The 25,459-nt window shown below is 45.0% G+C and overlaps 1 protein-coding gene across 1 annotated transcript; it reads right to left on the reverse strand.

Moving 5' to 3' along the window:
* Positions 1 to 7,133: 7,133 nt before the first annotated feature.
* LOC138401941 (2'-5'-oligoadenylate synthase-like protein 2) lies at positions 7,134 to 20,152 on the reverse strand. The gene is made up of 6 exons (XM_069497636.1): positions 19,740 to 20,152; positions 14,566 to 14,854; positions 13,382 to 13,557; positions 10,431 to 10,672; positions 9,826 to 9,967; positions 7,134 to 8,326 (listed from the first exon to the last, which is right to left on the reverse strand). The coding sequence occupies exons 1-6, from the start codon at positions 19,935 to 19,937 to the stop codon at positions 7,853 to 7,855; spliced, it is 1,521 nt and encodes a 506-aa protein (XP_069353737.1). The 5' UTR covers positions 19,938 to 20,152; the 3' UTR covers positions 7,134 to 7,852.
* Positions 20,153 to 25,459: the final 5,307 nt, after the last annotated feature.

The following is a 25,459-nucleotide window of genomic DNA, read 5'->3' on the forward strand; positions in this document are numbered from 1 at the left end:
GCTGGATCGTCCGGAGCCACCTTAACACGCCTGGCGTCTGGCCAACCTTTCTGCTATTGGTTTCAATTCTCAACTTTTAGAGTTTCCCTTTCATGACATTTGGAAACTGAAACGGGCTAGTGTTTGACCCTAGGGGAGGCAACTCGCCCAGCATGCTTGGATGGTGTGAGTCATCCCAACTCATCTAAGGAAACTGAGGCTCAGAAAGAGAAGGGACTTGCTCCCGGCGAGGGTGAGGAGGAGAACTCTGGGATGGGACAGAGCGGACCTTGAATTCCAGCCTGCCCTCTGCCAGGCCCTGACCTGTCTGAGCCCCTGCATTCACTACTCACAAAGTGGGTCCAACGAGTACGATCCACTTGCTAAACGTTTGCCGGGTGCCTGCTGGGTGCTTGGACATTGTGCTAAGAAGACAAAGTAAGACAAGATTCCTGTCCTGAGGGGCTCCCAGAGCGGTGGGGGAGAGAAATAAAAAAGGAGACTCTTTAGAGTCAGGTGCGATGTGTGCTCAGTAGAAAAAAGGGCATCGAAAACTGGAAGCCGGGCGGAAGAATTTCACGTGGTGCCAGCAGACACCTGCTTAAGATGAGAGGAGGGAGCGGTCCCAGCACAGGTAAACGCTAGTGCGTGTCAGGGACTCAGGTGTGCTATATAGCTGGAAGGCGAGGAGGGCAGAGGTGAGAGGTGTACCTGGACAGGTGGGCAGGAGTTGAATCTTGGAGTGCCGTTCATTCATTCATTCCTTCATTCCACAAATACTTATCGAGCACCTACTCTGTGCCAGACACGTGCTGGGGCTACACCGGTGCACAGACAGAAATCCCTGCTTGCAGAGTGCTTGCCTTCTGGTAGTGGAGACAGACAGTAAGCAGGATAAATAAGGACAATTATAGTAAATGAGGTGGTGTTAAGTGCTAAGCAGGAAAATAATGCAAGAAAAGGGGTTCAGATGTCCCGTGTGTGTGTGTGTGTGTGTGTGTGTATGTGCACGCACACGGCATGTGTTCAGGTGTTCAGTCTTACGTTATGTGGCCAGAGAAGACCTACCTGAAAAGGAGACCTTTGAGCAAAGACATAGAGGTGAAGAGCGAGCCACGTGTCTAAGAGGGGGAAAAGGATCATTCATGGCAGAAGGAATAGCAAGTGCAAAGTGCAAAGGTCCTGTGGTAGTTGTGTGCCTGGCAGGTTTGAGGAACATCAGTGTGCCTGGAATGGAATGATAGAAGCGGGGGAGAGGAAGGAGATGAGGTCTGAATAGTAAAGGGAGGGGAAGGAAAGGGATGGGGTCTTGAAGATGACTGTTAAGACTTTGAGGCTGGGCGTGGTGGCTCACGCCTGTAATCCTAGCACTCTGGGAGGCCGAGGCGGGTGGATCGCTTGAGGTCAGGAGTTCGAGACCAGCCTGAGCAAGAGCGAGACCCTGTCTCTACTAAAAATAGAAAGAAATTATATGGCCAACTAAAAATCTATATAGAAAAAATTAGCCGGGCATAGTGGCACATGCCTGTAGTCCCAGCTACTCGGGAGGCTGAGGCAGTAGGATCGCTTAAGCCCAGGAGTCTGAGGTTGCTGTGAGCTAAGCTGACGCCACGGCACTCACTCTAGCCTGGGCAACAAAGTGAGACTCTGTCTCAACAAAAAAAAAAAAAAAAAAAAGACTTTGACATTACTGTGAATGAAATGGGGAGCACTGGAGAGTTTTGCACAGAGGAACAGCATGATCTGACTTTCATTTTAACAGGATCATTTTTTCATAGGTTTGTTGGCCCTTAGCCTATCTTCTTTTGAAAAGTTTCTGTTCATGTCCTTTGTCCACTTTTTGATAGGGTTGTTTGATTTTTTTCTGGCTGATTTTCCTGAGTTCCATATAGATTCTAGTTATCAGCCCTTTATCTAATGAGTAACATGCAAATATTTTCTCCCATTTTGTAGGTTGTCTCTTTGCTCTTGTAATAGTTTCCTTGGCTGTGCAGAAGCTTTTTAATTTGATCAGGTCCCATTTATTACGGCCAAGAAACATATGAGAAAATGCTCAACATCTGTAGTCATCAGGGAAATGCAAATCAAAACTACAATGAGACATCACTTATCTCCAGTGAGAATGGTCTGTATCAAAAAGTCCCCTAACAATAAATGTTGGTGTGGATGTGGAGAGATAGGAACACTTATACACTGCTGGTGGGACTGCAAACTAGTGCAACCTCTGTGGAAAGTAATATGGAGATACCTAAAAGAGCTACAGGTAGAACTATCATTTGATCCAGCAATCCCATTACTGGGCATCTACCCAAAAGAATAAAAGACAACCTATAAAAAAGACATCTGCACTCAAATGCTTATAGCAGCACAATTCACAATTGCAAAGATGTGGAAACAACGCAAGTGCCCATCAGTACATGAGTGGATTAATAAAATGTGGTATATGTATACCACGGAGTTCTACTCAGCCACAAAAAACAATGGTGATCTAGCACCTCTTGTATTATCCTGAAAGAGCTGGAGCCCTTTCTACTAAGTGAAGTATCACAAGAATGGAAATGCAAGCACCACATGTACTCACCATCAAATTGGTATTCACTGATCAACACTTATGGGCACATATAGTAGTAACATTCATCGGGTGTCGGGCAGGTGAGAGAGGAGAGGAGGGGATGGGTATATTCACACCTAATGGGTGTGGTGTGCACCATCTGGGGGATGGACATGCTTGAAGCTCTGACTCGGGTGAGGCAAAGGTAATATACGTAACCTAAACAGTTATACCCCCATAATATGCTGAAATAAAATAAATAAATAAATATTAACAGGGTTGATCACACTGGCTGCTGGAGAGGGGGGATTAGATTAAAAGCAGAGGGTGGGAGTGGACGTGAAAGGGGGAGCAGGGGTACACTGAGGAAGCTACTGCAACAAGAGCAGGCAAGAGATAAAGCAGCTTGGATCAGCATGGTAGCAGTGAAGGTGGGGAGAAGGAGACTCTCAGCTCTCTGGCTTGGGTCCTTGATAATAATGCCACCAGTGGTGGCGTTATTAACACAGAGAGAAGGAGGGTGTGGGTGTGGGGATATTTAGGAGTATCTTTGATGACAACTTGGAGGTACCCATGGATGCTAAGGAGGGATGAGCTGCTCCATGTGAAGACAAATTTGGTTTTCCTTAGCACACATGTGGCCATTGGTACCAACTGGTCACACTAAAATTTAAGTGATGAGCAGAGGAAGAGACATTTAGTCAGTACCAGCCAAACAGGTGGGGACAAAGCCAGAGAATACAGTCATCCACATTGCCCAGTGCTTGTGAGAAATTAAGAAATATAGGTCTGAGAAGATGAGGGGCGTGGAGACCAGGAGAGTAGCTAACCCTCTCAAGAAATTCATCAACCAGGGCGCATTCAAATTTAAACTATCAAACTGGCTAACCCTAAGTGGATACCATCACATTTTTTTTTCTTACCTAGATTCTAAAAGTCCCCCGATTTCCAATGTTTGGTAGTACCTGGTCCTCAAGCAATACCACATTATGACAGTTTAAAGAGCAGTGACAGTTTTGCAAAGCTAAGTCAACGGTAGGGTAAGACCGCAACCATTTGCCATATGTTTGTGAGGACAATTAACTTCAAGGTAATAGAAAAGTTATTCAAACAATGAACATTCAGATCTTCCATACTAGTTTTTTATTAAGCTTCATGAAATCTCTAGGAGTTAAGCAGCTTTCAATTATTTGATCGTTGACACGATGGATAACATTTGAGGATTTTAAAAGGGAACATGGAGTCAGTAATGTGTTGGCATTATAGTTCATCAAAATACCACCCAGTGGAGCATGCTTCTGTAGGGAGAGAGAAGGGCCAGGGGATCAGAAGGGGGTCAGCTAGGTTTTGGGCAGGAGGAAGGTACGTAAGATGGGTGTTATCTTAGCTTGGATTCCCTGCAATGCAGGGTATGAGAGAAGGCCTTGCATGAAGGTGGTTTGTTCTAAATGATCCCAAGGGACAAGTGTGGGGGTTTGGGAAGGAGAGAAAGCCAATTCAAGGAACATTATTACATTAATTACGACTGTGGGCAACTGGGCTTCCATCCCATGGGGACCCTCAGTCAGAGAAGCTGTGTAGAATGTGCCTTAAAATTGTCCACCTGAGAGGTGGAAGAGGGGATGCTGGTTCCTGTCTTTCCATTGGTTAAGGGTTGCCCCACGGGGTGGTAACTCCCTTGAACGTCCAGGTTTGCTCATGTATCAAGGGCTAAGCGGGCGCCCACAGATGCTCACGAGAAAGCAGAGAATGCCTGGGTAGAAAGCAGGGACATTTCCCCTGCCATGTGGAGAGAGATTATCAAAGAAAATGCATATTAACAATGGATAAGGCCGGGCGCGGTGGCTCACGCCTGTAATCCTAGCACTCTGGGAGGCCGAGGTGGGCGGATCGTTTGAGCTCAGGAGTTCGAGACCAGCCTGAGCAAGAGCGAGACCCCATCTCTACTAAAAAATAGAAAGAAATTATATGGACAGCTAAAAATATATATAGAAAAAATTAGCCGGGCATGGTGGCACATGCCTGTAGTCCCAGCTACTCGGGAGGCTGAGGCAGGAGGATCGCTTGAGCTCAGGAGTCTGAGGTTGCTGTGAGCCAAGCTGACGCCACGGCACTCACTCTAGCCTGGGCAACAAAGTGAGACTCTGTCTCAAAAAAAAAAAAAAAAAAAAAATGGATAAAACAATGCTCTCAAATTCTCGCCGACCCTGTATGCACACTCCTCTGCAATGTTGACTTTACAATTCCTTCCACCAAGAGGTTGAGACTATTTCCCCATCCCTTGAATCAGGGCTTGGCCATGCAGCCTGGCCAATGAGACACTAGCAGACATGATGCAAGCAGAGGCTTAAAAAGCGCATGCCTTTTGGGACTTGGCCTTCTTCTTGCTGCTTTCAGAACCCAGTAGCCATGTGCACAAGCTCAGGTGAGCCTGTTGGATCATGAGAAACACACGGTTAAGGCATCCCTGTTTTCCCAGCTGATATTGAACCCACTGCCAGACACGTTTGTGGAGCTGGTGTAGACCTCCAGCTGCAGGTAAGTCACATCAGACCAGAAAACCTGCTCAGTCAGTTCACAGACTCATTGAGCAAAGAAATGGGTGCTGTCAGGTGGTTCCTTAAGCGATATAAACTGACACACCCACTGGCATCGTTTGGACTCCTTGATTCACGTTGACAGTTAATTTCAGGTGGCAGCTTGACTGGATTAAGGGATGCCCAGATAGCTGGTAAAACATTATCTCCGGGCATGTCTGTAAGGATGTTCCCAGAGGAGATTAGAATTTGAGTCAGTAGACTGGGTAATGCAGATCTGCTCCCACTCACGTGGGTGGGCATTACACAATCCTTTGAGGGCCTAGAAAGAACAAAAAGTGAAGGAAGGGTGACGCACGCTCTCTCTTTGGGAGCTGGGACATTCATCTTCTGCCCTCAGACATCAGAACTCCATCTTCTTGGGACTTCAGACTCCGGGACTTACACTCCTGGCTGCCGTGGTTCTCAGATGTTCAGACTTAGACTGAAACACACCATTGGCTTCCCTGGGTTTCCCACTTGGAGACAGCGTATCACGGGGCTCCTCAGCCTGCATAATCCCATGAGCCCATTCCCATGATAAATCCCTCCTTCTGTAGCTATCTCTATATCCTGTTGGTTCTGTTTCTCCGGAGAACCCTCACTAATACAATCCTGTTGTGCCTGATGTTAGCTTCCCTTGGACTCTTATGGGCCATGAAATTCTACTTATTTTTGCTTAAACCAATTTGAAGTGTGTCCCTGTCACTTGCAATCCAAAAGGTCCTGATGATCCAAGAGTGAATGGATTTTAAGGACAAATGGGCAGAAAGCTGAAGGCATCTGCTGGGGAGTCACCGGCAGGCTAGACCATGGGGTGGGTGCAGGCTGGATAGAAAGGGAGGTAAGCCCAGGGTGCAGAGGAAACGGAAGTGCCAGCAGTTTAAGATCCTTCCTCCTTGAAACCCTAGGGTTTCCTTCCCTGCATCTCTTCTTGGAGCTGGATCAAATTCATTGGGCGCCTCCTGGTCTCCTCCAGTGAAACTGGGCTTGTGCTACCTAATATCAACCTGATTTCTATGGGCCCCCAGAAGTCCACCAAGCTGTGAACACCCCCCTGTTTAAAGGTAGGTAAACTAGGGAGTCGCTTCCCTGATCATCATCCCTATTAGATAATCCCTATTAGAATTGTCCATTCATCCAGCACATGTTTACTGAGCACCTATTATGTGTCAGCCCCTATGCCAGGCACTGGGAGATAGTGGTGAATAAGACAGAGTCCTCCATCCTTGCTGAGTTAACAACAGCAAAGTGGTCAGAGCACGAGCTTTGGAGCCACAGTGCTGGGTTCGAATCCGAACTTAGCTGTGTGAATGTACAAGTCATTTAAACCAACTGTGTCTCAGTCTCCCCACCTATAAAATAGAGTTGATAATAGTACCTACATACTAATGCTGCTATGACGCTCCGATGACGTGAGCTCCATCTCAGAATCTGCTTCCCTGGATGTGTGGCCAGGTGAAACTGTTGCATTTGCATATACCCCTGTAACCACCATCCAGATCAAGATAACAGAACATTTCTAGTATCCCAGTAGGCTCCTTAAATCCTCTCCTGATCAACAACCCCCTAAAGGTAACAACTGGGACACGGTTGTCCCTCTTTCCCTCACATCCCACATTCCACCCACCATCAAGGCTTTTGGGCCTTGAATCCATCTACCTCTTCCCATCTTCACTCCCATCTCCAGCCCAAACAGTCATCGCTTCTCCTGGGATGACTGCAATAGCCTTCTAAAGTGAGTGTCCACTCTTGTAGCCCTGCCCTGAAACCCATTCTACCAGTTCTTGGCTACCTTAGGTCTAACAACGTTTGGACACAGGGATGAAAGTATTGCCTACGAGCATGGGGACCAGGTCTACTCTGCCAGCACGAGGCTTGTGTAGGCGAGTGTGGGCATTTTCAGAGAACGAGACATAGGCTGGGAGGCACCCCAAACAACATGGACTCCAAAACGGCATTGGACTGAGACCTTCATGAAGGTAAAAGTCAAGAATTCAAAGCCATTCACTGGTTCATTCATTTATTCAACAGGCAAGTGCCAAGTTTTTGCACCAGGCAGGTGCCATTCTGGACCATGGGGACACAAGGAGTAAGACATAGTTTTTGTCAAGTCTCATTAGGCTGGGGAGGTAAATGATCCGACAAAGGGACACAATGAGGGTTCCAGGTGCTTGCACAGAAGGCTGATGGGGGGTGTAGGGAGAGAGTAGGGCAGAAGATGACTTGGTCAGCTGTATGAGGCTTAAAGCAATAGTTCTTAAACTTCAGTGTGCATCAGAATCAACTCGGAAGGCTTGCTAAGACAAACTTCTGGGTCCCACCACTTGAGAATCTGACTCAGGTTAAGTCTGGGAATGTTGCTGAGAATTTTCCGTCTAAGACGTTCCCAGGGAATGCTGACTCTGCTGGTCTGAGATCCATGCTTTGAGAATCAATGACTTAGGAGGTTGAGCATTGAATGATGAGAACATGGAGGGAAGGGGCGGAGGGATTAACAAGGGCTAGATGGTCAAAGATCTGGAATGCCAAGCAAAGGAACTTGAACTTTAGTCTGTGGGCAATGGGGAGCCATCAGAGGACTTTAAGCAAGGGAGAGGGTATGTTCATATTTATGCTTCAGAAAGAGCAAAGTTGTCTGGACAGAGAGGGGCAGGGGCGGGGAACAGGACCATAGGACCGTCATGGGCAACCTGACCACAGGCACCCAATACAGGTTGCTTGTCCTGTCATAGTCCCCATCATCTCAGCTTCTCTTAATGAGCATGATGGTGTCACAGTCCTCGATCTGCAGGTCTGCCAGGCTGCGACGATTCCACAGTCTCCGACCCTTGAACTTCAGTATCTGATCCTCCACGTGAGGTCCTCCGGCTTCCTCAATCTTCTCTTTCAAGTCACGGATGGAGTCATCGGGGTGGATGGCGTAAGGCCTGCTCTGGCCGCTAGAGTCCTTCACGAAGACCTGGATCTCAGGAGGGGTGGTCTCTAGAACCCGGATGGTCACTTTTGAGAAGATCCCATAATCCGCCAGGGTCCGCTGGCTGCTGAGAAGTTGTCGCTCCCCTCCCGGCTCCTGGAAAGACAGACGCTGCTGCCCGGTGAAGTCATACTTTCTCTTGATCTCTGTCTTCATCTTCCAGATGGGGCTGTAGGGGTTCACCGAGAGGGTCCAGGCCTCCTCCCCTGTCTGTTTCACTGTCACCAGGACGTCCCTTGCTCGCTGGAAGGGAGGGAGGAGCAGGTAAGGTTCTCTCTCTGGGCGGTCCTATCTGTTGTTTCCAAAGCCTCCCTTCTGGCTGCTGCTAATACAATGTACCGCCTACTGAGATACTTCTAAAACTAATATGCGAGACGACAGGCATAAACCAGGACTGTCCCAGGGAAAGAAGACTACTTGGTCATCCTAGGCTTCTAGAATCATTGGGTCACACTGTCCTCTGACTGACCCCAACTGGAGGAACAACTGGCAACAGTTCTCCAAATATTCCTCCTGTGTAGGCCTATTCAGAGTCCTTGCCTGTCACCTGGTGATGACATTAGACTTACCCCATAGGTGCATCACGGTGCTGTTGGGAGGTCCAGTGATTTAACGTGTTTCAGGCTCCAGCATGTATGTTCAAGGGTATTTGTTGTAATGGCAAAAGTCTGAAAGCATACTGGTTGTACAAACTAAGGGACTTTCATTCTCATGGAATTATGACAGACTGTTGAAAAGATTGGATCTAGGGTGATTTTATGTTCCAGTTTGTCCAGGGCAGTCCTGGTGCGTGTCCCTTGTCCTGGCATAATGACCACCACCCCATTTTATGCTTGGAAGTGTCCCGATTTAGACTTTATGTTATATATGGTGATGCCGATGAGGTCTATATGTGTGGATATGGAATTGTCTTTAAGATCATTTAATTTAGTAATTGAATAACCCATTGAATAATAATTTGAGTGAATGAAGTAAAAATGCAAAAAGCCCCCAGGGTGTATGTTCAGGCACAGGCACGTGCTTTTGTGTGTACAGCATATTCACAGGAGGCGACACGAGTGATTGACAAGTGGATGTCTGGGAGGGGGTTGAACTGAGAGACTGGGGGCCAGGAGAGGAGGGAGGGACACTTACTTTAATTGTGTATCCTTTTAAATAATTTTCTTTTTTTTATTTTTTTCTGCCTTCCCAAGACCCCCCCCTGGTCCACTGGACATTCCCAGCCAATGGCACGTGGCTAGGTGGTGGGTCCCTCTGATGTCTTAGTTATCTGCCTTGCTTCAATTGCTCCAGGGTAGCCTTTGAGGCCGGACTCTGACTTTCCATGCAGGATTGGTGACAAGATTCCTCCACAAGTAGCAGGTTGGGGAAATTAGATCTTTCAGGGAGTTCTCATAAGCAGAGTCCTGGTCCCTGTGTTCCCACTTAGTGCTCAGACCTTGGAACTGTGATCTGTGTGGGAAAATTCATGTGTATGTGAGTACATTCTTTACTATATCCCTCAAATGGCTGTAGAGCAGGGCAGAAATTGCCTGCCCATTTTACAGGTGAAAAAACTGAGGTCCAGACATTTACAGCAGAAGGGGAAGAAATGCACATCTGGTTGGCAGGGATGTTTACAGGGAAGGGGTTTCCTGTCCCACGGACCTATGGATGCGGTGGCAAGAGTTGGGGGATGGTTCATGTGGGGTTAAAAGGAGGTCAGCGCTGAGTCAGTACTATGGGGTGGGAGGGGCTCATACCTGTACGTCCCAGCCCTGGCGGGGGTCCACAGTCCTGCAGCAAGCCTGCTGCAGGCAGTAAGCAGCCTCTTGGGCCACCAGGTCCCATCTTTTCTGCCTTCCCAGGTTGTTGGTGGGGTCAGCTGGGTCCAAGATAATGGGCCTGGAGAGAGAAGGGGAGTGGATCTCTGTCACACTCAGGACTCTGGTCTCTGGCACTCAAGCCTACGGGATTGTGCATGTCTCTGCCTCCCTGCAAGGTGGAGCTCTTGTTCATGATCAGAGATGTAACCTAAGCAGACCCAATCAGAGTGAATCAGAGATTTTGCTTGGAATGTTCCATTTTGTACTGGAAAGTATGTGCCCTGATGAGCCTAAAACTGATGCAGCCAAGAAGGAATTATCCTGAATCCAATGGTAAAACCCCGGGGAGGGCAGAGCGAAGCAAGTCACAGAACGGGACCCTGATGACATAGCAGACATCTGGATCACGCCATACCTGAAGCTGCTTTATTCATGGACTTTTTTAGCTACAAAAGTTACAATCAATTCCCTTAATATTTTAAGCGGTTTGAGTTGGGTTTTCTGTTTCTTAAAGCTGAAAATAATGCAACCAACACACTCACCTGCATTCCTTCAACTTTAGTTTGATAAAGTTCCTGACAACATCATTTTGGAAATTATAGTACTCGGTCCAGTATACGCAGATGTCTTCATAATCTCTGAGGAGTTCCATCACAGCCACAAGCCCTTCATCCATGTCAAAGTTCTCACCTTTGTTTGTACCCATTTCCCAGGCATAGATGGTCAGTAACTCCAGTGCATATTTGGAAGGTAATGCCACTCCTCGATATTTACCTTTCAAGCACTGGAGAAAGGGGGCGGGGGGATGGGGGAAGAGAGAAAGGCGGGGGGGAGAGAGAGAGAGAGAGGGGGAAAGAGAAACTGAGATTGATGCCTGATGCCCCGGGAATTTCCAGGTCACTTTGCTGCATTAGGTAGCACAAGCCATGAAATGGCTGGGGGTCTAGACGGACTTATGTCCTAAGGCCATCAAGATTTCAAAAAAAGGGCCGGGCGCGGTGGCTCACGCCTGTAATCCTAGCACTTTGGGAGGCCAAGGTGGGCGGATCGTTTGAGCTCAGGAGTTCGAGATCAGCCTGAGCAAGAGCGAGACCCCATCTCTACTAAAAATAGAAAGAAATTATATGGACAGCTAAAAATATATATAGAAAAAATTAGCCGGACATGGTGGTGCATGCCTGTAGTCCCAGCTACTTGGGAGGCTGAGACAGGAGGATCGCTTGAGCTCAGGAGTTTGAGGTTGCTGTGAGCTAGGCTGACGCCACGGCACTCACTCTAGCCTGGGCAACAGAGTGAGACTCTGTCTCAAAAAAAAAAAAAAAAAAAAAAAAAAAAAAAGATTTCAAAAAAAGAGGAAACTGGGATGTCTTATGAACCTTCTGAGCATCATTGATCCGTGTCACTCAGTTGGAATGGAGGAGGCAATATAATATAGTGAATCTAGGAAATAACCGAAGAAAACTAAAACACATCTGCACATTGAAAATGTAAAACAAAATCAGAACCAATTGAAAGACAAAGGAGAAAGAGTACTAATGTGAAATGTTCACTTCCTCCAAAATTAATTTAGAAATTTATTGCCATCTCATTTAGAATCCCAGTGATGTTTTTAATGGGATAAGATTATCTTAAGGTTCACATAGAAGAATAAATGCCTAGGACAAGCCAACAAAATGAGAAAAAAGAAAAAGAGAGAGGTTATTTGTCTTCTCAGATATATTGTATAAAACAGTTGTAACCCAAAACACTATGCTTTTGGCATAGGAATAAGTGGGATAAAGCATTTATTAACAGAACCAATAGCCCAGAATTAGCTCCCAGGGGAAAGGAGAACTTCGTAATTGATAAAAGTGGTATTTCGGTTCAGAGGGAAAAGGATACATAAGTCAATGAATGATGCTGGCGTAGCCTGTTCATTTGGAAGAAAATAAATAAAAGTGATCTCAATGTCACACCACATACCAAAATAAATTACAAATGGAATTAAATGTATTAGAAAAAAATTAAGAGACTATCTATAATATATATATAGCAGGTCAGATAGGAAACTTACAACCTATAAAACAAAGTCAGACATATTCGTCTTTGCAAAAAATTAGAAATCATTATATTGTCAAAGATAGTATAACTAAGGTCAATAGATGAATGATATATTGGTAAAAATACTGGCAACAAATATGAGAAATAATAGTAAATATTTACAATTTACGAAGAGGTCTTACAATTGAAAAAAAATCAAACAATGGGAACATACGTAAATTAGACTCCCAAAAGTTCAAGTCCAAAGGTCAATAAGCAAATTTTTTTTTTTAAGGGTAGTCTACAAAATCACCATGACATGATTCTATTTATGTAAGCTCTGTGCACGAGCTATATGAATATAAATGTAAAGAGAGGCATGAGAAAACAGTGTTATTGGTATTGTCTCAGGGATTTCATGTAAATTTTACCATCTTTCTTATGCCTTTTTTGCATTGTTTAAATTTTTTTTTTGTTTGAGATGGGGGTCTCGCTCTGTTGCCCAGGCTGGAGTTCAACAGCACAATCGTAGCTCACTGCAACCTCAAACTCCTGGGCTCAAGTGATCCTCCTGCCTCAGCCTCCCAAATAGCTGGACTACAGGCTTGCACCATCACACCCAGCTAATTTTTAAAACATTTTTTGTAGCGATGGGGTCTCCCTGTGTTGCCCAGGCTGGTCTTGAACTCCTGGCCACAAGCAATCCTCTCGCCTCAGCCTTCCGAAGTGCTCGAATTACAGGCATGAGCCACCACAACTGGCTCTGAATTTTTTTGTTTTGATAATGAGTCCATTCTAATATTCAGATAATCAGAAAAAATAATTTATTATTATTATGAAAAATAGTGTTGTCGGTTAAGAGCACAAGTTCTGAAGTCAGACACTTTTGTGTTCAAATCTCAGCTCTGCTTTAGCTTTTGAATCTCAGTTTTCTTATCTCAGAAATGGGGATAATGAATAATACGTGCATTAATACAGTTGTTGGAATGACTGGATGAGGAAACATATGCAGAAGTGCTTAGCATAGATCATGGAACATAATATTAACACTCAATAAATGGTAGCTTTATGACTATTATTTTTGTTTTTATTATCCTCTGGAATGCCTGAGGCCTGAAGCCTGCTGGAAATTATGCTTCTGCTCAGCAGGAACCACTTCATTGCCCTTGAGGAACGTGTCACTGGAGCCAGGAGGCTCTAAGCAGGACACTACGCTTCAGAAAACAACGGAGTATAAAACAGCAGTGACAACGCCACCACCACCAATAATGGCCATGCCTAACACTGGCTAGTGCTCTAGACTTTACAAATAGCTTGCAATTATGCTATTTCACCTACGCTACATAACCTGCCTCCTATCCTTGGACAACCAGGTTGTTTCCAGTTTTTTCCTCTTAAAATAAAACAATGGGATGCACCCACTCTCCCCTGTCCCGTGTCCCTGTACCTCCTGGCCTGGCACCCACACTCTCACCTGCAGGTACCAGTGCTTTACCAGCTGCAGGAGGCTCTTCAGTTTAGTAGGACGGCTTTTCACAAAGTGTCTCTGCAGCTCTGTGAAGCTTGATGAGAACTCCCCAGGGCGGCCGGCGCTGGTGATTAAATTTTCATAGATTTCCGGTGCTGGTTTAGAGTCCGGGCAAAAGGATCCTGGGAGGAGAAAAATACCTGGTTAGGAAGATTTACCCTTTCAGGTGGGAAGATGGCAAAACAACTGCTGAGCATAGAATATGCATAAATTATCCCATGCAATCCTCACTGTAGCACTATTTTACCCATTTTACAACTAAGTAAGTGGAGGCCTAGATGGTTTGGTAGTACACTCAAACGTCACATCGATTTTTAAAAACTCACATCCACCAAAGACTTACCATGTGTCAGGCACTGGGGTAAGCTCATGGAATGAGAACACCTCCGTGAAGTAGGTACGCTTAAGTGGGACCACAGGAAATTGCCATTTTTGTGCATCAATCAAGGTCAAATATTGTCAGTTTCCTATGGGTCACTCAAATTTAATATTATTGTCCCATTCAACCAGTTGGTATGCTCAGTCTTGGAGGGGTTAAATAGTTTGCCCAAGGTTGTGCAACCAGTAAGTCTTAGAGTGCAAATTTGAAGTCATTAAGGGCCTCTGCCGCTTTTGTTTAGGGACAGGGTCTCACTATGTTGCCCGGCTGAAGTGCAGTGGCTATTCACAGGCATGATTATAGTGCACTACAGCTTCGAACTCCTGGAATCAAGTGAGCCCCTTGCTTCAACCTCCCAAGTAGCTGGGACATGGGACAGGTGTATGCCACTGTGGCTGGCAAGAGCCCTGCCTTAAAGATGATTCCAATCCAGCTCTGTCCGACTCCAAAGACCTTGAAGAACTTGTTTGACCTGGTGTTTCCCAGAGGTTCAGAGAAGAATTGCCTTCTTGGGTTGGGTGGGAATCCATGATTTGGGAGGAGCCTCCTTTCCTCGGGCCACAGTGGGACACGGCAACACATGCATTTATGGGAGGATTAATCTTCAGGGTACTGCTCTAGTCCCATCTCCCTGTCAAAGAGCAACCTCTACTCTCTCCTCACTGGTTTTCACTTCCCCAAACCTCCTTGGAGGCCAGGTTGGTGAAGGGGCCCCACTAGTTTCTCTAGCCCACCCCATGGCTGTCTTTACCCAGAGCATTGAAAGCCGGGAGCAAGTCCACCCTGACGACTCCACTGTTCTTCCTGGCCTGGACCTGGAGGGACAGGGAGCGAGGGGCGCTGGTCCCTCCCCTGTACGGGGCCACAGTGATTTTGTAGGCTAGGCTTCTGCTACAGTGAACCAATTTCTCCTCCATGAAGCTGATGATGACTCCTCGGAGCAGTGCCTGGTGTCGGAAGCTGGAGAAGCAGCTCAGAAACAGAACCAGGTCCAGGTCGGAGCTGTAGTTCAGTGTCGTCCCCTTCCCTGCGGAGCCACCCTGTGGAGGACAACAATGTTGAGCTTCACCTCCGCTGAGATCTGATGCTTTGAGGTTGAGATTGAAGCCAGAGGCACCCATGTGAGGCTGTTTACATAGGTCCCAAAGGAGCCCTTGGTCTCCACCATATATTGGTAGCCTTTGCTATGGGTATTACTATATCTTTCAACTGATTAGAAAAATTAAATACGTGGTAAGCAAGTCAAAGGATATAAATGAAATGTAGAACTCCATTTCTCCCCAGGCCTCAAACCCCTTCTCCAGAAGCAACCACAGTTACCAGCTTCTTATATAGTGTTCTATTAATATAAATGTTCTACACCAAGACCTGCACTATCCAACATGGTGGCCAAGAATCCCATGTGGCTATTTAAATTTAAACTAATTCAAGAATTTATGAAGACCCCAAAGGCAATCACAGCAACAACATAAATAAATAAATGGGACCTGATCAAATTAAAAAGCTTCTGCACAGCTAAGGGAGCTGTCACAAGAGCAAACAGACAATCTACAGAATGGGAGAAAATATTTTCATGTTACACATTCGATAAAGGGCTTATAACTAGAATCTATATAGAACTCAGGAAAATCAGCAAGAAAAAAATCAAACAATCCTATCAAAAAGTAGGCAAAGGACATGAACAGAAACTTTTCAAAAGAAAACAGACTAATGGCCAACAAACATATGAGAAAATGCTCAACATCTGTAGTCATCAGGGAAATGCAAATCAAAACCACAATGACATATCACTTATCCCCAGTGAGAATGGCCTGTATCAAAAAGTCCCAAAACAATAAATGTTGGTGTGGATGTGGAGAGAAAGGAACACTCATACACTGCTGGTGGGACTGCAAACTAGTGCAACCTCTGTGGAAAGCAATATGGAGATACCTCAAAAAGAAACAAGTAGAACTACCATTTGATCTGGCAATCCAATTACTGGGCATCTAAAAAGACATTCTATAAAAAAGACATCTGCACTTGAATGTTTATAGCAGCACAATTCACAATTGCAAAGATGTGGAAACAACCCAAGTGCCCATCAATACTTGAGTGGATTAATAAAATGTGGTATATGCATATCATGGAGTACTACTCAGCCACAAAAAACAATGGTGCTCTAGCACCTCTTGTATTATCTTGGATAGAGCTGGAGCCCATTCTACTAAGTGAAGTATCACAAGAATGCAAAAACAAGCACCACATGTACTCACCATCAAATTGGTATTCGCTGATCAACACTTATGGGCATATATAGTAGTAACATTCATTGGGTGTCAGGCAGGTGGGAGGGGGAAAGAGGGGATGGGTATATACACACCTAATAGGTGCGGTGTGCACCGTCTGGGGGCTGGACATGCTTGAAGCTCTGACTCGGGCAGGGTAAAGGCAATACATGTAACCTAAATATTTGTACCCCCATAATATGCTGAAATAAATAAAACTCAAATTTAAACTAATTCAATTGAAATGAAATAAAAAATTCAGTTCTTCATTGGCCTCGTTTCAAGTGCTCAATAGCTGACCAGAGACAGCGGCTATTATATTGGACAGCACCATATATAGAACTTTCTCATAATTGTAGAAAGTCCTACTGGATGGCTCTGACCTAGACAAACATATTTTTGTGTATATATTTTGTACACATATATTTTGTATGTATAGATTCTTGTGTGTATGTACAAAAATGTTTTAGACTTTTTATTTTGAAATCATGATAGATTCACAGGAAGTTGCAAAGACAGCATAGAGGGATCCGGTATGTTTTTCACCCTGTTGCCCCCAATGGTCACATCTTACAACTATAGTAGAATATCAGACCCAGGAAATTGACGTTGATGCAATGTACCTATTTAGTTCTGTAACATTTTATATGTGGAGATTCCTCTGACTGCTGCTGCGATCAAGACATAGAACTATTCCACCACTGCAAAGATCTTCCTCACATATTAGTAGCTCCTTCATAGTTACACCTCCCTCCCTCCTTCCCTCCACCACCCCTAAACCCTGGAAACCACCAATCTCTTTTCTGTCCCTATTATCTTATCATCTTGAGAATGTTATATAATTGGAATCATACGTTATGTGACCTGGAGAATTTGGCCCTTTTCCCTCCACTTAGCACAACGTTTTTGATATCTGCCCGTGTTGTGGAGTGTCTTTTTTAAAAGTTTTTTTGTGTGTCTTTAATTGATACATAATAATTATACATGTGTATGGTGTACAGTATGACGTTTCAATACATGTGTACATTGAGAGATGATTAGCATAGCCATTACCGCAAACATTTATTTCTTTCTGGTGAGAACATTCAAAATTCTCTCTTCTTGCTATTTTGAAATATATCATATGATACGTTGTTGCTAATCATAGTCACCCCCATACAATAGAACAGATGAACTTGTTCCTCCTAACTGTAGCTTTCTACCTGTTGACCAGCCTCTCCCTAATCTCCCTCCCTCATGTTGTGTTTTTTTTTTTTTTTTCTTTTTTGAGGCAGAGTCCCACTCTGTCACCCTGGCTAGAGTGCCGTGGCATCAGCCTAGCTCACAGCAACCTCAAACTCCTTGGGCTCACGCAATCCTTCTGCCTCAGCCTCCCGAGTAGCTGGGACTACAGGCATGCGCCACCATGTCCGGCTAATTTTTTCTATATATTTTTAGTTGTCTAGCTAATTTCTTTCTATTTTTTAGTAGAGGTGGGGTCTCGCTCTTGCTCAGGCTGGTCTCGAACTCCTGAGCTCAAATGATCCGCCTGCCTCGGCCTCCCAGAGAGCTAGGATTTCAGGCGTGAGCCACCGCGCCCAGGCTCCTCATGTTGTGTTTTATCATTTTGTTCTACCATAATCTTCTTACATGTTACTCAAGTTTGGCTTTGGTCCCCAATCTACCTGCCATTGTTTACTTCTCCAAAGTCCTGAAGGACTTGCTTTGTGATGTTTGTCTAGAGTTTTACTTGTAACGTGTGAGAGAGGTCATTTGTAAGGGTTTACATCATTTTAGCTGACACCAGAAGTTTACCATCTCTTTTGAAATCAATATACCTATACATACATATGAAAGAAAATGATTTTTTGGTGATTTATAAACATTTAACATGTGATAATAGTGCACTAAAACGTGAATAGTATTTATCTATGAGTAGTAAGGTTATTCATTTTGTATTTTCCTATATTTTTGTGACTCAATGTATTACTTGTATAATTAAAAAAGAATCATGGAGCAATATCGACTTCCGATCCTTATGGATCCTTAATTTAGACGTTGGATTCTTTGATCACAGGACACAGAATAGTTGAAAAGAAAGAATATAGGCGTCAGATGGAATTGGTGATTAAGTCCTTGAAGAGATGTCCTCACACAAGTTACTACTGGTCCTTGAAGACTCTCCAGCCCATTAATGGTCAGAAATCAAATAGAATCAGCATAATTAACTCTGGAAAAATACAGTACGCCCATCCTAATATGGAGAGACGAAATCAGGAAAACTAGATGCAATTAAGAAAATTGAGCGCTTAAAAGGGTTGACAGAGGCAGAGAGAAAGCAAATGTTGAATTATGTGCAATGTGCAATGTACCCTCTTCCTCCTATCAGAGAAACAAAATGTCATGCAGATGTGACCTTATTGCTTGTTTACTAATGTTTATTCAAATAGGGTCTTTAGCTGCATAGCAACATTGTTCTGGGTATTTTCTGTGCTGCTCAAAACAGGTGGAGATGTTTATTCGAGGGGTGTTTCAACTTCTGGAAATAGAGATCATTGAGAGCTAGAGGAAACGTAAAATACATTTTTTCCTTATACAGATGAACAGTCTCCACTTGACACATATACCTGTAAAGGTGGGAATAAGGACTTCAAGATATGGGTATTTGGAGTCACATAAATGACACATCTCCCATAGAGACAGCACATGTGAATCTGTAGAAGAGTTTTATTTAGAACATATGCTAAAATACTTGAACACCTTCAGACCCATCCTTAAGAGGATATACATCCCATTTCTGGTTCTCATGGGAAGTTCCTTTTGGTTTTTGTTGCAGATTCTGAAAACAAAGAGGCTGACACAGCTCTAGAGCAGAGGTTCCCTACAGTAGCAAGCTCGCATGTCGATGTGCAAAGTTGTATCTTTTTACAAGCAGGAGCTTGAATGTCTTGAATTTCTGTTTTGAAGCTCATTCTTAAACCCTTTATTTAAGAATTTTAAAGCTGCATACCCTGCCTTGTCAGTCTTATTCTTTGCAGCTGTTCCCACTCCCAGGTAAAGCCTGATTTACTTAAATTAATGATAGATGTCTTTCATCCTAGCAAAATGAACAAAATCTGAGGCTTATGGTCAAGACGCTTTTGATTTAGGGTGACATGCTAAATGTTGGATTACAATTTAGTACCTTCCCAGGTGAAACCATGCTGTAAGCAGGGGTTGAATTACATGGTCAGCCCCTAAAAACCCTTGGAACCCACAAAGTACCTTCTGGTGTTACTTAATTGCTAAATAGCTTCTAACATAACCAGTCAGTGCCATTTTAAAAGAAAAATATAGGCGATCCTCTTTATGAGTTTGGGTGTAAAGTGGGGTTTCTTAAACAAGAAACAGCATAAATTTTACAGAAACCTGCTGTCCATATTCCACATGACTTCCTGGCACTCAGAGAGCTGGAACCCAAGAAATGATGCCAATGATAATCCTCATTACCCTTTGGATCTGGAGACCAATTTACTGCTTAAGAGTATTTTTCCATGCTTTATCCCTCTTATTGCTTATAACAGATCAGTTTCAAAGAGGAGACTGGTGCTCAGAGAGATGAAGTGACCCATCCCCCAAAGTCCCATAGTCCCACAGGGGCAGAGCTGGGATTTGAACCCCTGGCATGCCGAGTGCTCACCTTGACCACCTTCAGCACCCTGACTTCTTGGTCCAGGATTAGTTCATCACAGAAGCACTGATCCCTTAAGAACTGCTCGATTCTCTGCCCGACATCCTTCACTTCGTCCTTCCAGGTCCCCTGGGGCTGAAGGCTGTGCTTCACGAAAGCGTCCAGCCTGTCCCCGGGGGTGTCATACAGGTCCTGGGCCACCGCCATCTGTGCAGGACTGGGAAGAAATCCTCTCTGCTTCTGCCCAGCCCCGTGGAAGCGGCACCTTCTAGCTTTTCTCCAGCAGGCTAAGGGACAGCAGAGGGGGAAGGGGACAGTGTGGGGCAGAGAGGGGCTTATTTTCCTCTTGGGGTGCAGAGAGGGCTGGGGTGCGGGCCTGCAGGGGGCAGCTTGATCCTCGCTCCCTGAGCTGCCTGCAGCTGGGAAGCCCAGCCCTCCTGCCGCCAGGAAAACGAAACTGAAACTGAGCTTTTCTTTCTTTCAAATTGGAAACTGAACATTGCTGAACTTTGAAAGAGGACTTTTCTCCTTCTGTTTAAGGCTGCCAGGAAAGACGGCTGGCAGAGGGGGCCGAGTGCCCCCCTGGGCCTCCCCATGGGGTCTCAGCCCGGGGGTTTCACGGGGTGCCCGGGAGCTGGCCTTGCCCCATTCCCCGTTTCCTGCTGCGGGTGCCCCTGGCGTCAGGAGCTGCTGTTAGGGTGGAAAGGCTAGTGGGTGCTCACCGCGGGGGTGGAGAAAGATTTCTCCTGCAGAGATTAAGACGTAAAAGTAAAAAAGTTTATTTTATCCTTCTTAGAGGAGAAAGAGAGGGGTGGGGGGGAGAGAGCGCGCGCGTGGCATCCCAAAGAAAGAGAAGGCAGTGCCAGCAGGGAGGACAAGTGGTTCGCTGGATTTAAGGGGGACAAAGAGGAAAAAAATAGCAAAGTCTGTCAGTGGAGAACAAAAGTCGCAGCAGGTAGATAAAAAAAGCTGCAAGGGTGTCAAAGTCTAAGACTTGGTTTCCTGCCTTCCTTGGAGAAGGGATTATCCCAGGAGGTGCGACTCTGTCTTTGAGATATGGTTGAGGTTGTAGCTCGTTCTCCTGCTGTTCACTCAGGAACTCTGTAAAAGCAGATTCTCAAAAAACAATTTTGAAAGAGAGAGATTTACATCTCCTTTCTGTTCATTCAGCTCTTTCCAGAAGTTGTGCAAAACGGCACTCCCGCAGGGTGCCTGTTAGTGGGAGAACTTACAGGATTGATCTTTAAGTGTTACTGGGGAAATTGGGGCATTAGGTTATTTTCCTGGTATTTTTGCAAGGCCCACCCTTGCACTGTCTCTCTGGGGTAAGGGGGTGGGAGGCTTGGGCTGAGCCTGAGGGGTCCCAGGGTTCAGGATTGATTCTATTTTCTTTCTTTCTTTTTTTTTTTTTTATGTTTTCCTTTTTTTTTTTTTGTTTCAGCATATTATAGGGGTACAAAAGTTTAGGTTACGTATTTGCTATTGCAAGATGAGGTCTTACTCTTGCTCAGGGTGGTCTCGAACTCCTGGTCTCAAGTGATCCTCTCACCTCTGCCTCCCAAAGTGCTAGGATTACAGGTGTGAGCCACTGCACCCAGCCTCGTATGGTTTTTTCTTTGTATGACTTTTATTGTTATATTATCATTTTTTTCCTGAGTATTTTCCATCTGTAGTTGGTTGAATCTGAGCATGTGAAGGCCACGGATATGGAATTCTGACTGTAATCACTGTTTAATTCAGATGGTACATACTGGACACGCTGTTCTGCACGAGTCTTTGTTTTACTTAGCAAAATATCTTGGTGTCTGCCACATTATCAATACATAGATGTCTGCTGCATTCTTTTTGATATCTTCTTAGTATACCATTTCCTATATGCATTGATTATTTCACCAAGATTTCATTAGACTGAAGCATTGTATTGTGGGACTGATGGACATATTTCATAGAACCAAACACACACACACACACACACACGCAAAATAGTGCATGTAAAACTGGTGAAATCTGAACAATGCTGAAGGCTTGTACTGCTGCCAATTTCCTGGCTGCGATATATTATACTATAATTATGTAAATGCTACCATTGAGGGAAACTGAAGGAAGCGTATATAGAAATTACTGTTTCTTACAATTGCATGTAAATCTACAATGATCTCCAAATAAAAAACTTTTTGGAAAAAATTAAGCTGCCAAGAGTAGAGAGAGGGCTTACCAACTGCCCTCTTTTTCCCTTGAGAATTGGCCAGGGCTGATTTAACCCCTTGAGACAGCTGTAGACTAAGATCAAAGAAGCCTGCCTTGGAGGGAGAAATAAGTGGGGAAGGGGAGAGAAGGAGGGAGAAGCCCCCAGCCCAGATCCACAGGGCCAAGGACTCCCTGTCCTGCCCCTCCCAGCTCCATCTCTACATCTCCCAGCACCACCTCCTTTCCTCCCTGAAGACCCTGCACAGGACACACCTGCCCAGGTCCTTCCCCTGCCCCTGGGCACCACCAGTGCCCTCACCTGCAGTAACTTCAGCCTCTGTGCATTTCCAGGTCATACCAGGACCGTGTCTTCTCTAGATCTGAGGAAAGCTGACACCCCTTCACCATCTCCACACATACCTAAGAATCTTCCTCACATGGGGTTTGTGCTCCTGCAATGAAGTTGCACAGTGAGCCCAGAGATCTTTTGAAAACTCAGATTGGGTCTTGGCACTTCCCTGCTTAAAATGCCCTATTGGCCGGGTGTGGTGGCTCACGCCTGTAATCCTAGCACTCTGGGAGGCCGAGGCGGGGGGATTGCTCGAGGTCAGGAGTTCGAGACCAGCCTGAGCAAGAGCAAGACCCTGTCTCTACTAAAAATAGAAAGAAATGATCTGGACAGCTAAAAATATATTTAGAAAAAATTAGCCGGGCATGGTGGCACATGCCTGTAGTCCCAGCTGCTCGGGAGGCTGAGGCAGAAGGATTGCTTGTGCCCAGGAGTTTGAGGTTGCTGTGAGCTAGGCTGACGTCATGACACTCTAGCCTGGGCAACAGAGCGAGACTCTGTCTAAAAAAAAAAAAGCTCTATTGACTGTCATTTGCCTACAAAGCCTTGTGCAGACATCTAAATGGTCAAAAGTAGCTTGAAAATTTATGTTTACTCTTAGCATTCTTAACATTTTTCGTTATTGAAAATGTTATTCCTCCAAATAAAGTTTCTAATTGATTGTTGGTGATAAAAAAAACATACAACCATGATATGATTCTAATTTCAGCTGCCTTGTCAAACAGATGCTAACTCCAGCAATTTATTCTTAGATTCTTTTGTGTTTGTGACTTGGGTACTAATACTAACAACAATGGTAATCTTATTCTCCTCTTTCTTTTTTTAATTTCAAAATATTATGGAGGTGCAAATGTTTTGGTTACATGGATTGCTTTTGTACAGTTTGAGTCAATGTTATCGGTGTGCGCATCACCCAGATAGTGTGCATTCTTTTCTTTCCCATATATACATACACACACACACACACACACATTTTTCTTTCTTACTGCCTGTAACTTGCAGTTCACTGTTGTAGAGTCATCAGTGTGTATCCTGGTGGGAATGTGACATGGTACAGCCAATTTAGAAAAGAGTTCTTCAGTTTCTCAAAAAGCTGACCATAAACTTTCCTTTCAACAGTTTGTTTTCTTCAACATATCAGAAGAATATGTGTGACTGGGCGTCAATTTATCAGCCAGAACACACAGCGAATTCTACATTTTGAAAGTTATCTAAAATTTTGCATCCAGAAACACTTTAATTATAGGTACTCACCCAGGCTGTTCAAGCTTCAGCAGATGCACAGGTGAAAATACAGTGACAGTTTCCCCCTAAATTACTCTGTGAATGGCCAGCCATTTACATACATATCAATAGAGAAATTCCTCCGTGAATTCACGGAGCTTGACATAGAACTAAGTGCACAGTCATGTATGTATATATGACGAAAATGTAGTTTGATAAGTATATTCTTCATTATGACTTTTTATAACTAAATATCTGTTAATGCTGTCTTTTAGCTCATCCTGAAAAAAGTTTACTTATTGGTTCTAGGAATACTTGGTGACTCAGGAGGGGTAGAAATGTCTGGGGATGGTATTTCAAATCAAGCATGGATCCTCTGTTCTCAACGTGTCAGTTTTGCTTCTGTTCCATTTGAAATCCTCACTACCGACTATATTTGGGGTACACCGTTAATCCTCCTATAACTTGTTTTAAGAAATGGAGACTATACCGTGCGCATTGGAGATTTAGTTTTTGAAGTGAAATACTTAACCTTCAATGACATTTTTGTACGTGTGAGAGCACTCTTGCCTGCACGGCAGCGGTGACAGCTCACAGTGTGGATTGTGCATTCACTCTGAACGTCTGTGATGCTGATCGCCGTGGCGACGTGATCCTATATATATAGGGCCCCCAGCTCTGGCCGACTCTGTCTGTGCTGAGTTTTTCAGACTGAAACAGGCAAACCCTGACGTAGCGAGATATGGGAAACACGTGCTGCCGCGCGAAAGGTACGTTCATAGTGGCCTGTGCAATGCTGTCCTCCTTCGAATGGACTAGTTAGAGGGTCTCTCAAAATGTTTTATTCAATATTTACAAAATTATCCTCTGGAGTTTTCCGTAGACAGTGATGAATGGGTTTTGCGGTTTTGTTTTATTCCTCAATGTAGGTATTTGATTCTTTTGTCAAGCAGGTTGCCTCTGAACTTCTCCTCCTTTAAAAAATATTATTTGCTATTACAGCCAGAACCCCTGAAACTTCCCCCCATTAGGTATCCGCTCGGGGGAAATATGGGAAAGTCCATTGTCCTGCAGTTTGTACTTAATTAAGGACCTATCAGAGTCATTAATTTTAAATTTGGAGGGAATCCAGAATGGTGGAGACAGTCTTGAGGTTTCTCACACTATAAAGCACATTTTCAACATGTCTTCCCTCTCTTCTCCGTTCTCAAATGTGTACTTAGTTCAGTAAATTTGGGGCGTGTCGTGTCCATTGATAAATTCATTTAGAAGCAGCAAACAAGGATGCGTGCTGCCGCTGCGTGAGCACAGGGAACGAGCACACGGTTCCTTTCATGCTGTCGCGACTGCTCCGATCAGTAGTCGAGGGGCAGTGGGGGGACAGACTTAATTGATTACAGTGCCACAGCACCGGCCAGCGCAGCCGCTTTTCCGGTTCATGCACATCAGTGGCCGGCTCGGGTGCCGTCAGTTGAAGCGAAGTTTACTCTGCAGAACCATCATGTGACGGTTTTGCGACGTCCTGCAGTCTGAGCACCCTTGGGAGACAAGCAGACGCCGGTCACTCAGCGTGGCCACCTGGGGACACACTCACGGGGGGGGGGGGCAGCTGACAGGGGGACGGCACTGGGGGAGGAGGCCACAGATGTGCATGCGCACAGGTCCCTCAGAGGACTTCCTTTAGGGGAAACGGGGCCGTTTTGGGGTAGAGGATAAGAAACGTTTCCTGATTAGGGACCTGCCCTGGCCTCAGGCACCTCCTCCAGGGCATCAGCTCTGCCGCCCCGTGACACTTGAGACAGGAAATTGGAGAAAGAGTGAGGGGAGCTCTGGGCTCCGAGTCGAGGATGTGACCTCGGGGTCTCAGTCGTCAGAGATCTGTGCCTCCGTGGAGCCACGGACATTCCCATCCCACATCCCTCACTTGTTGATGTGATTCTAACAACCACGGAGCTTCTCTAAATGCTCA

The sequence above is a fragment of the Eulemur rufifrons genome, chromosome 21 (genome assembly GCF_041146395.1).
Source record: "Eulemur rufifrons isolate Redbay chromosome 21, OSU_ERuf_1, whole genome shotgun sequence".
In the NCBI taxonomy this organism is placed as follows: Eukaryota; Metazoa; Chordata; class Mammalia; order Primates; family Lemuridae; genus Eulemur; species Eulemur rufifrons.

Bases quoted from the DNA above. Each gene is read 5' to 3' on its own strand.
- LOC138401941 (XM_069497636.1), bottom strand. From the start codon at position 19,937: ATGGCGGTGGCCCAGGACCTGTATGACACCCCCGGGGACAGGCTGGAC. The intron at 10,673-13,381 runs GTGAGAGTGTGG...CCCTTTCTCCAG, and splicing joins TAAAGCACTGGTACCTGCAG to TGCTTGAAAGGTAAATATCG. The intron at 8,327-9,825 runs GTATGAGCCCCT...CCTCCCTTCCAG, and splicing joins GCCAGGGCTGGGACGTACAG to CGAGCAAGGGACGTCCTGGT.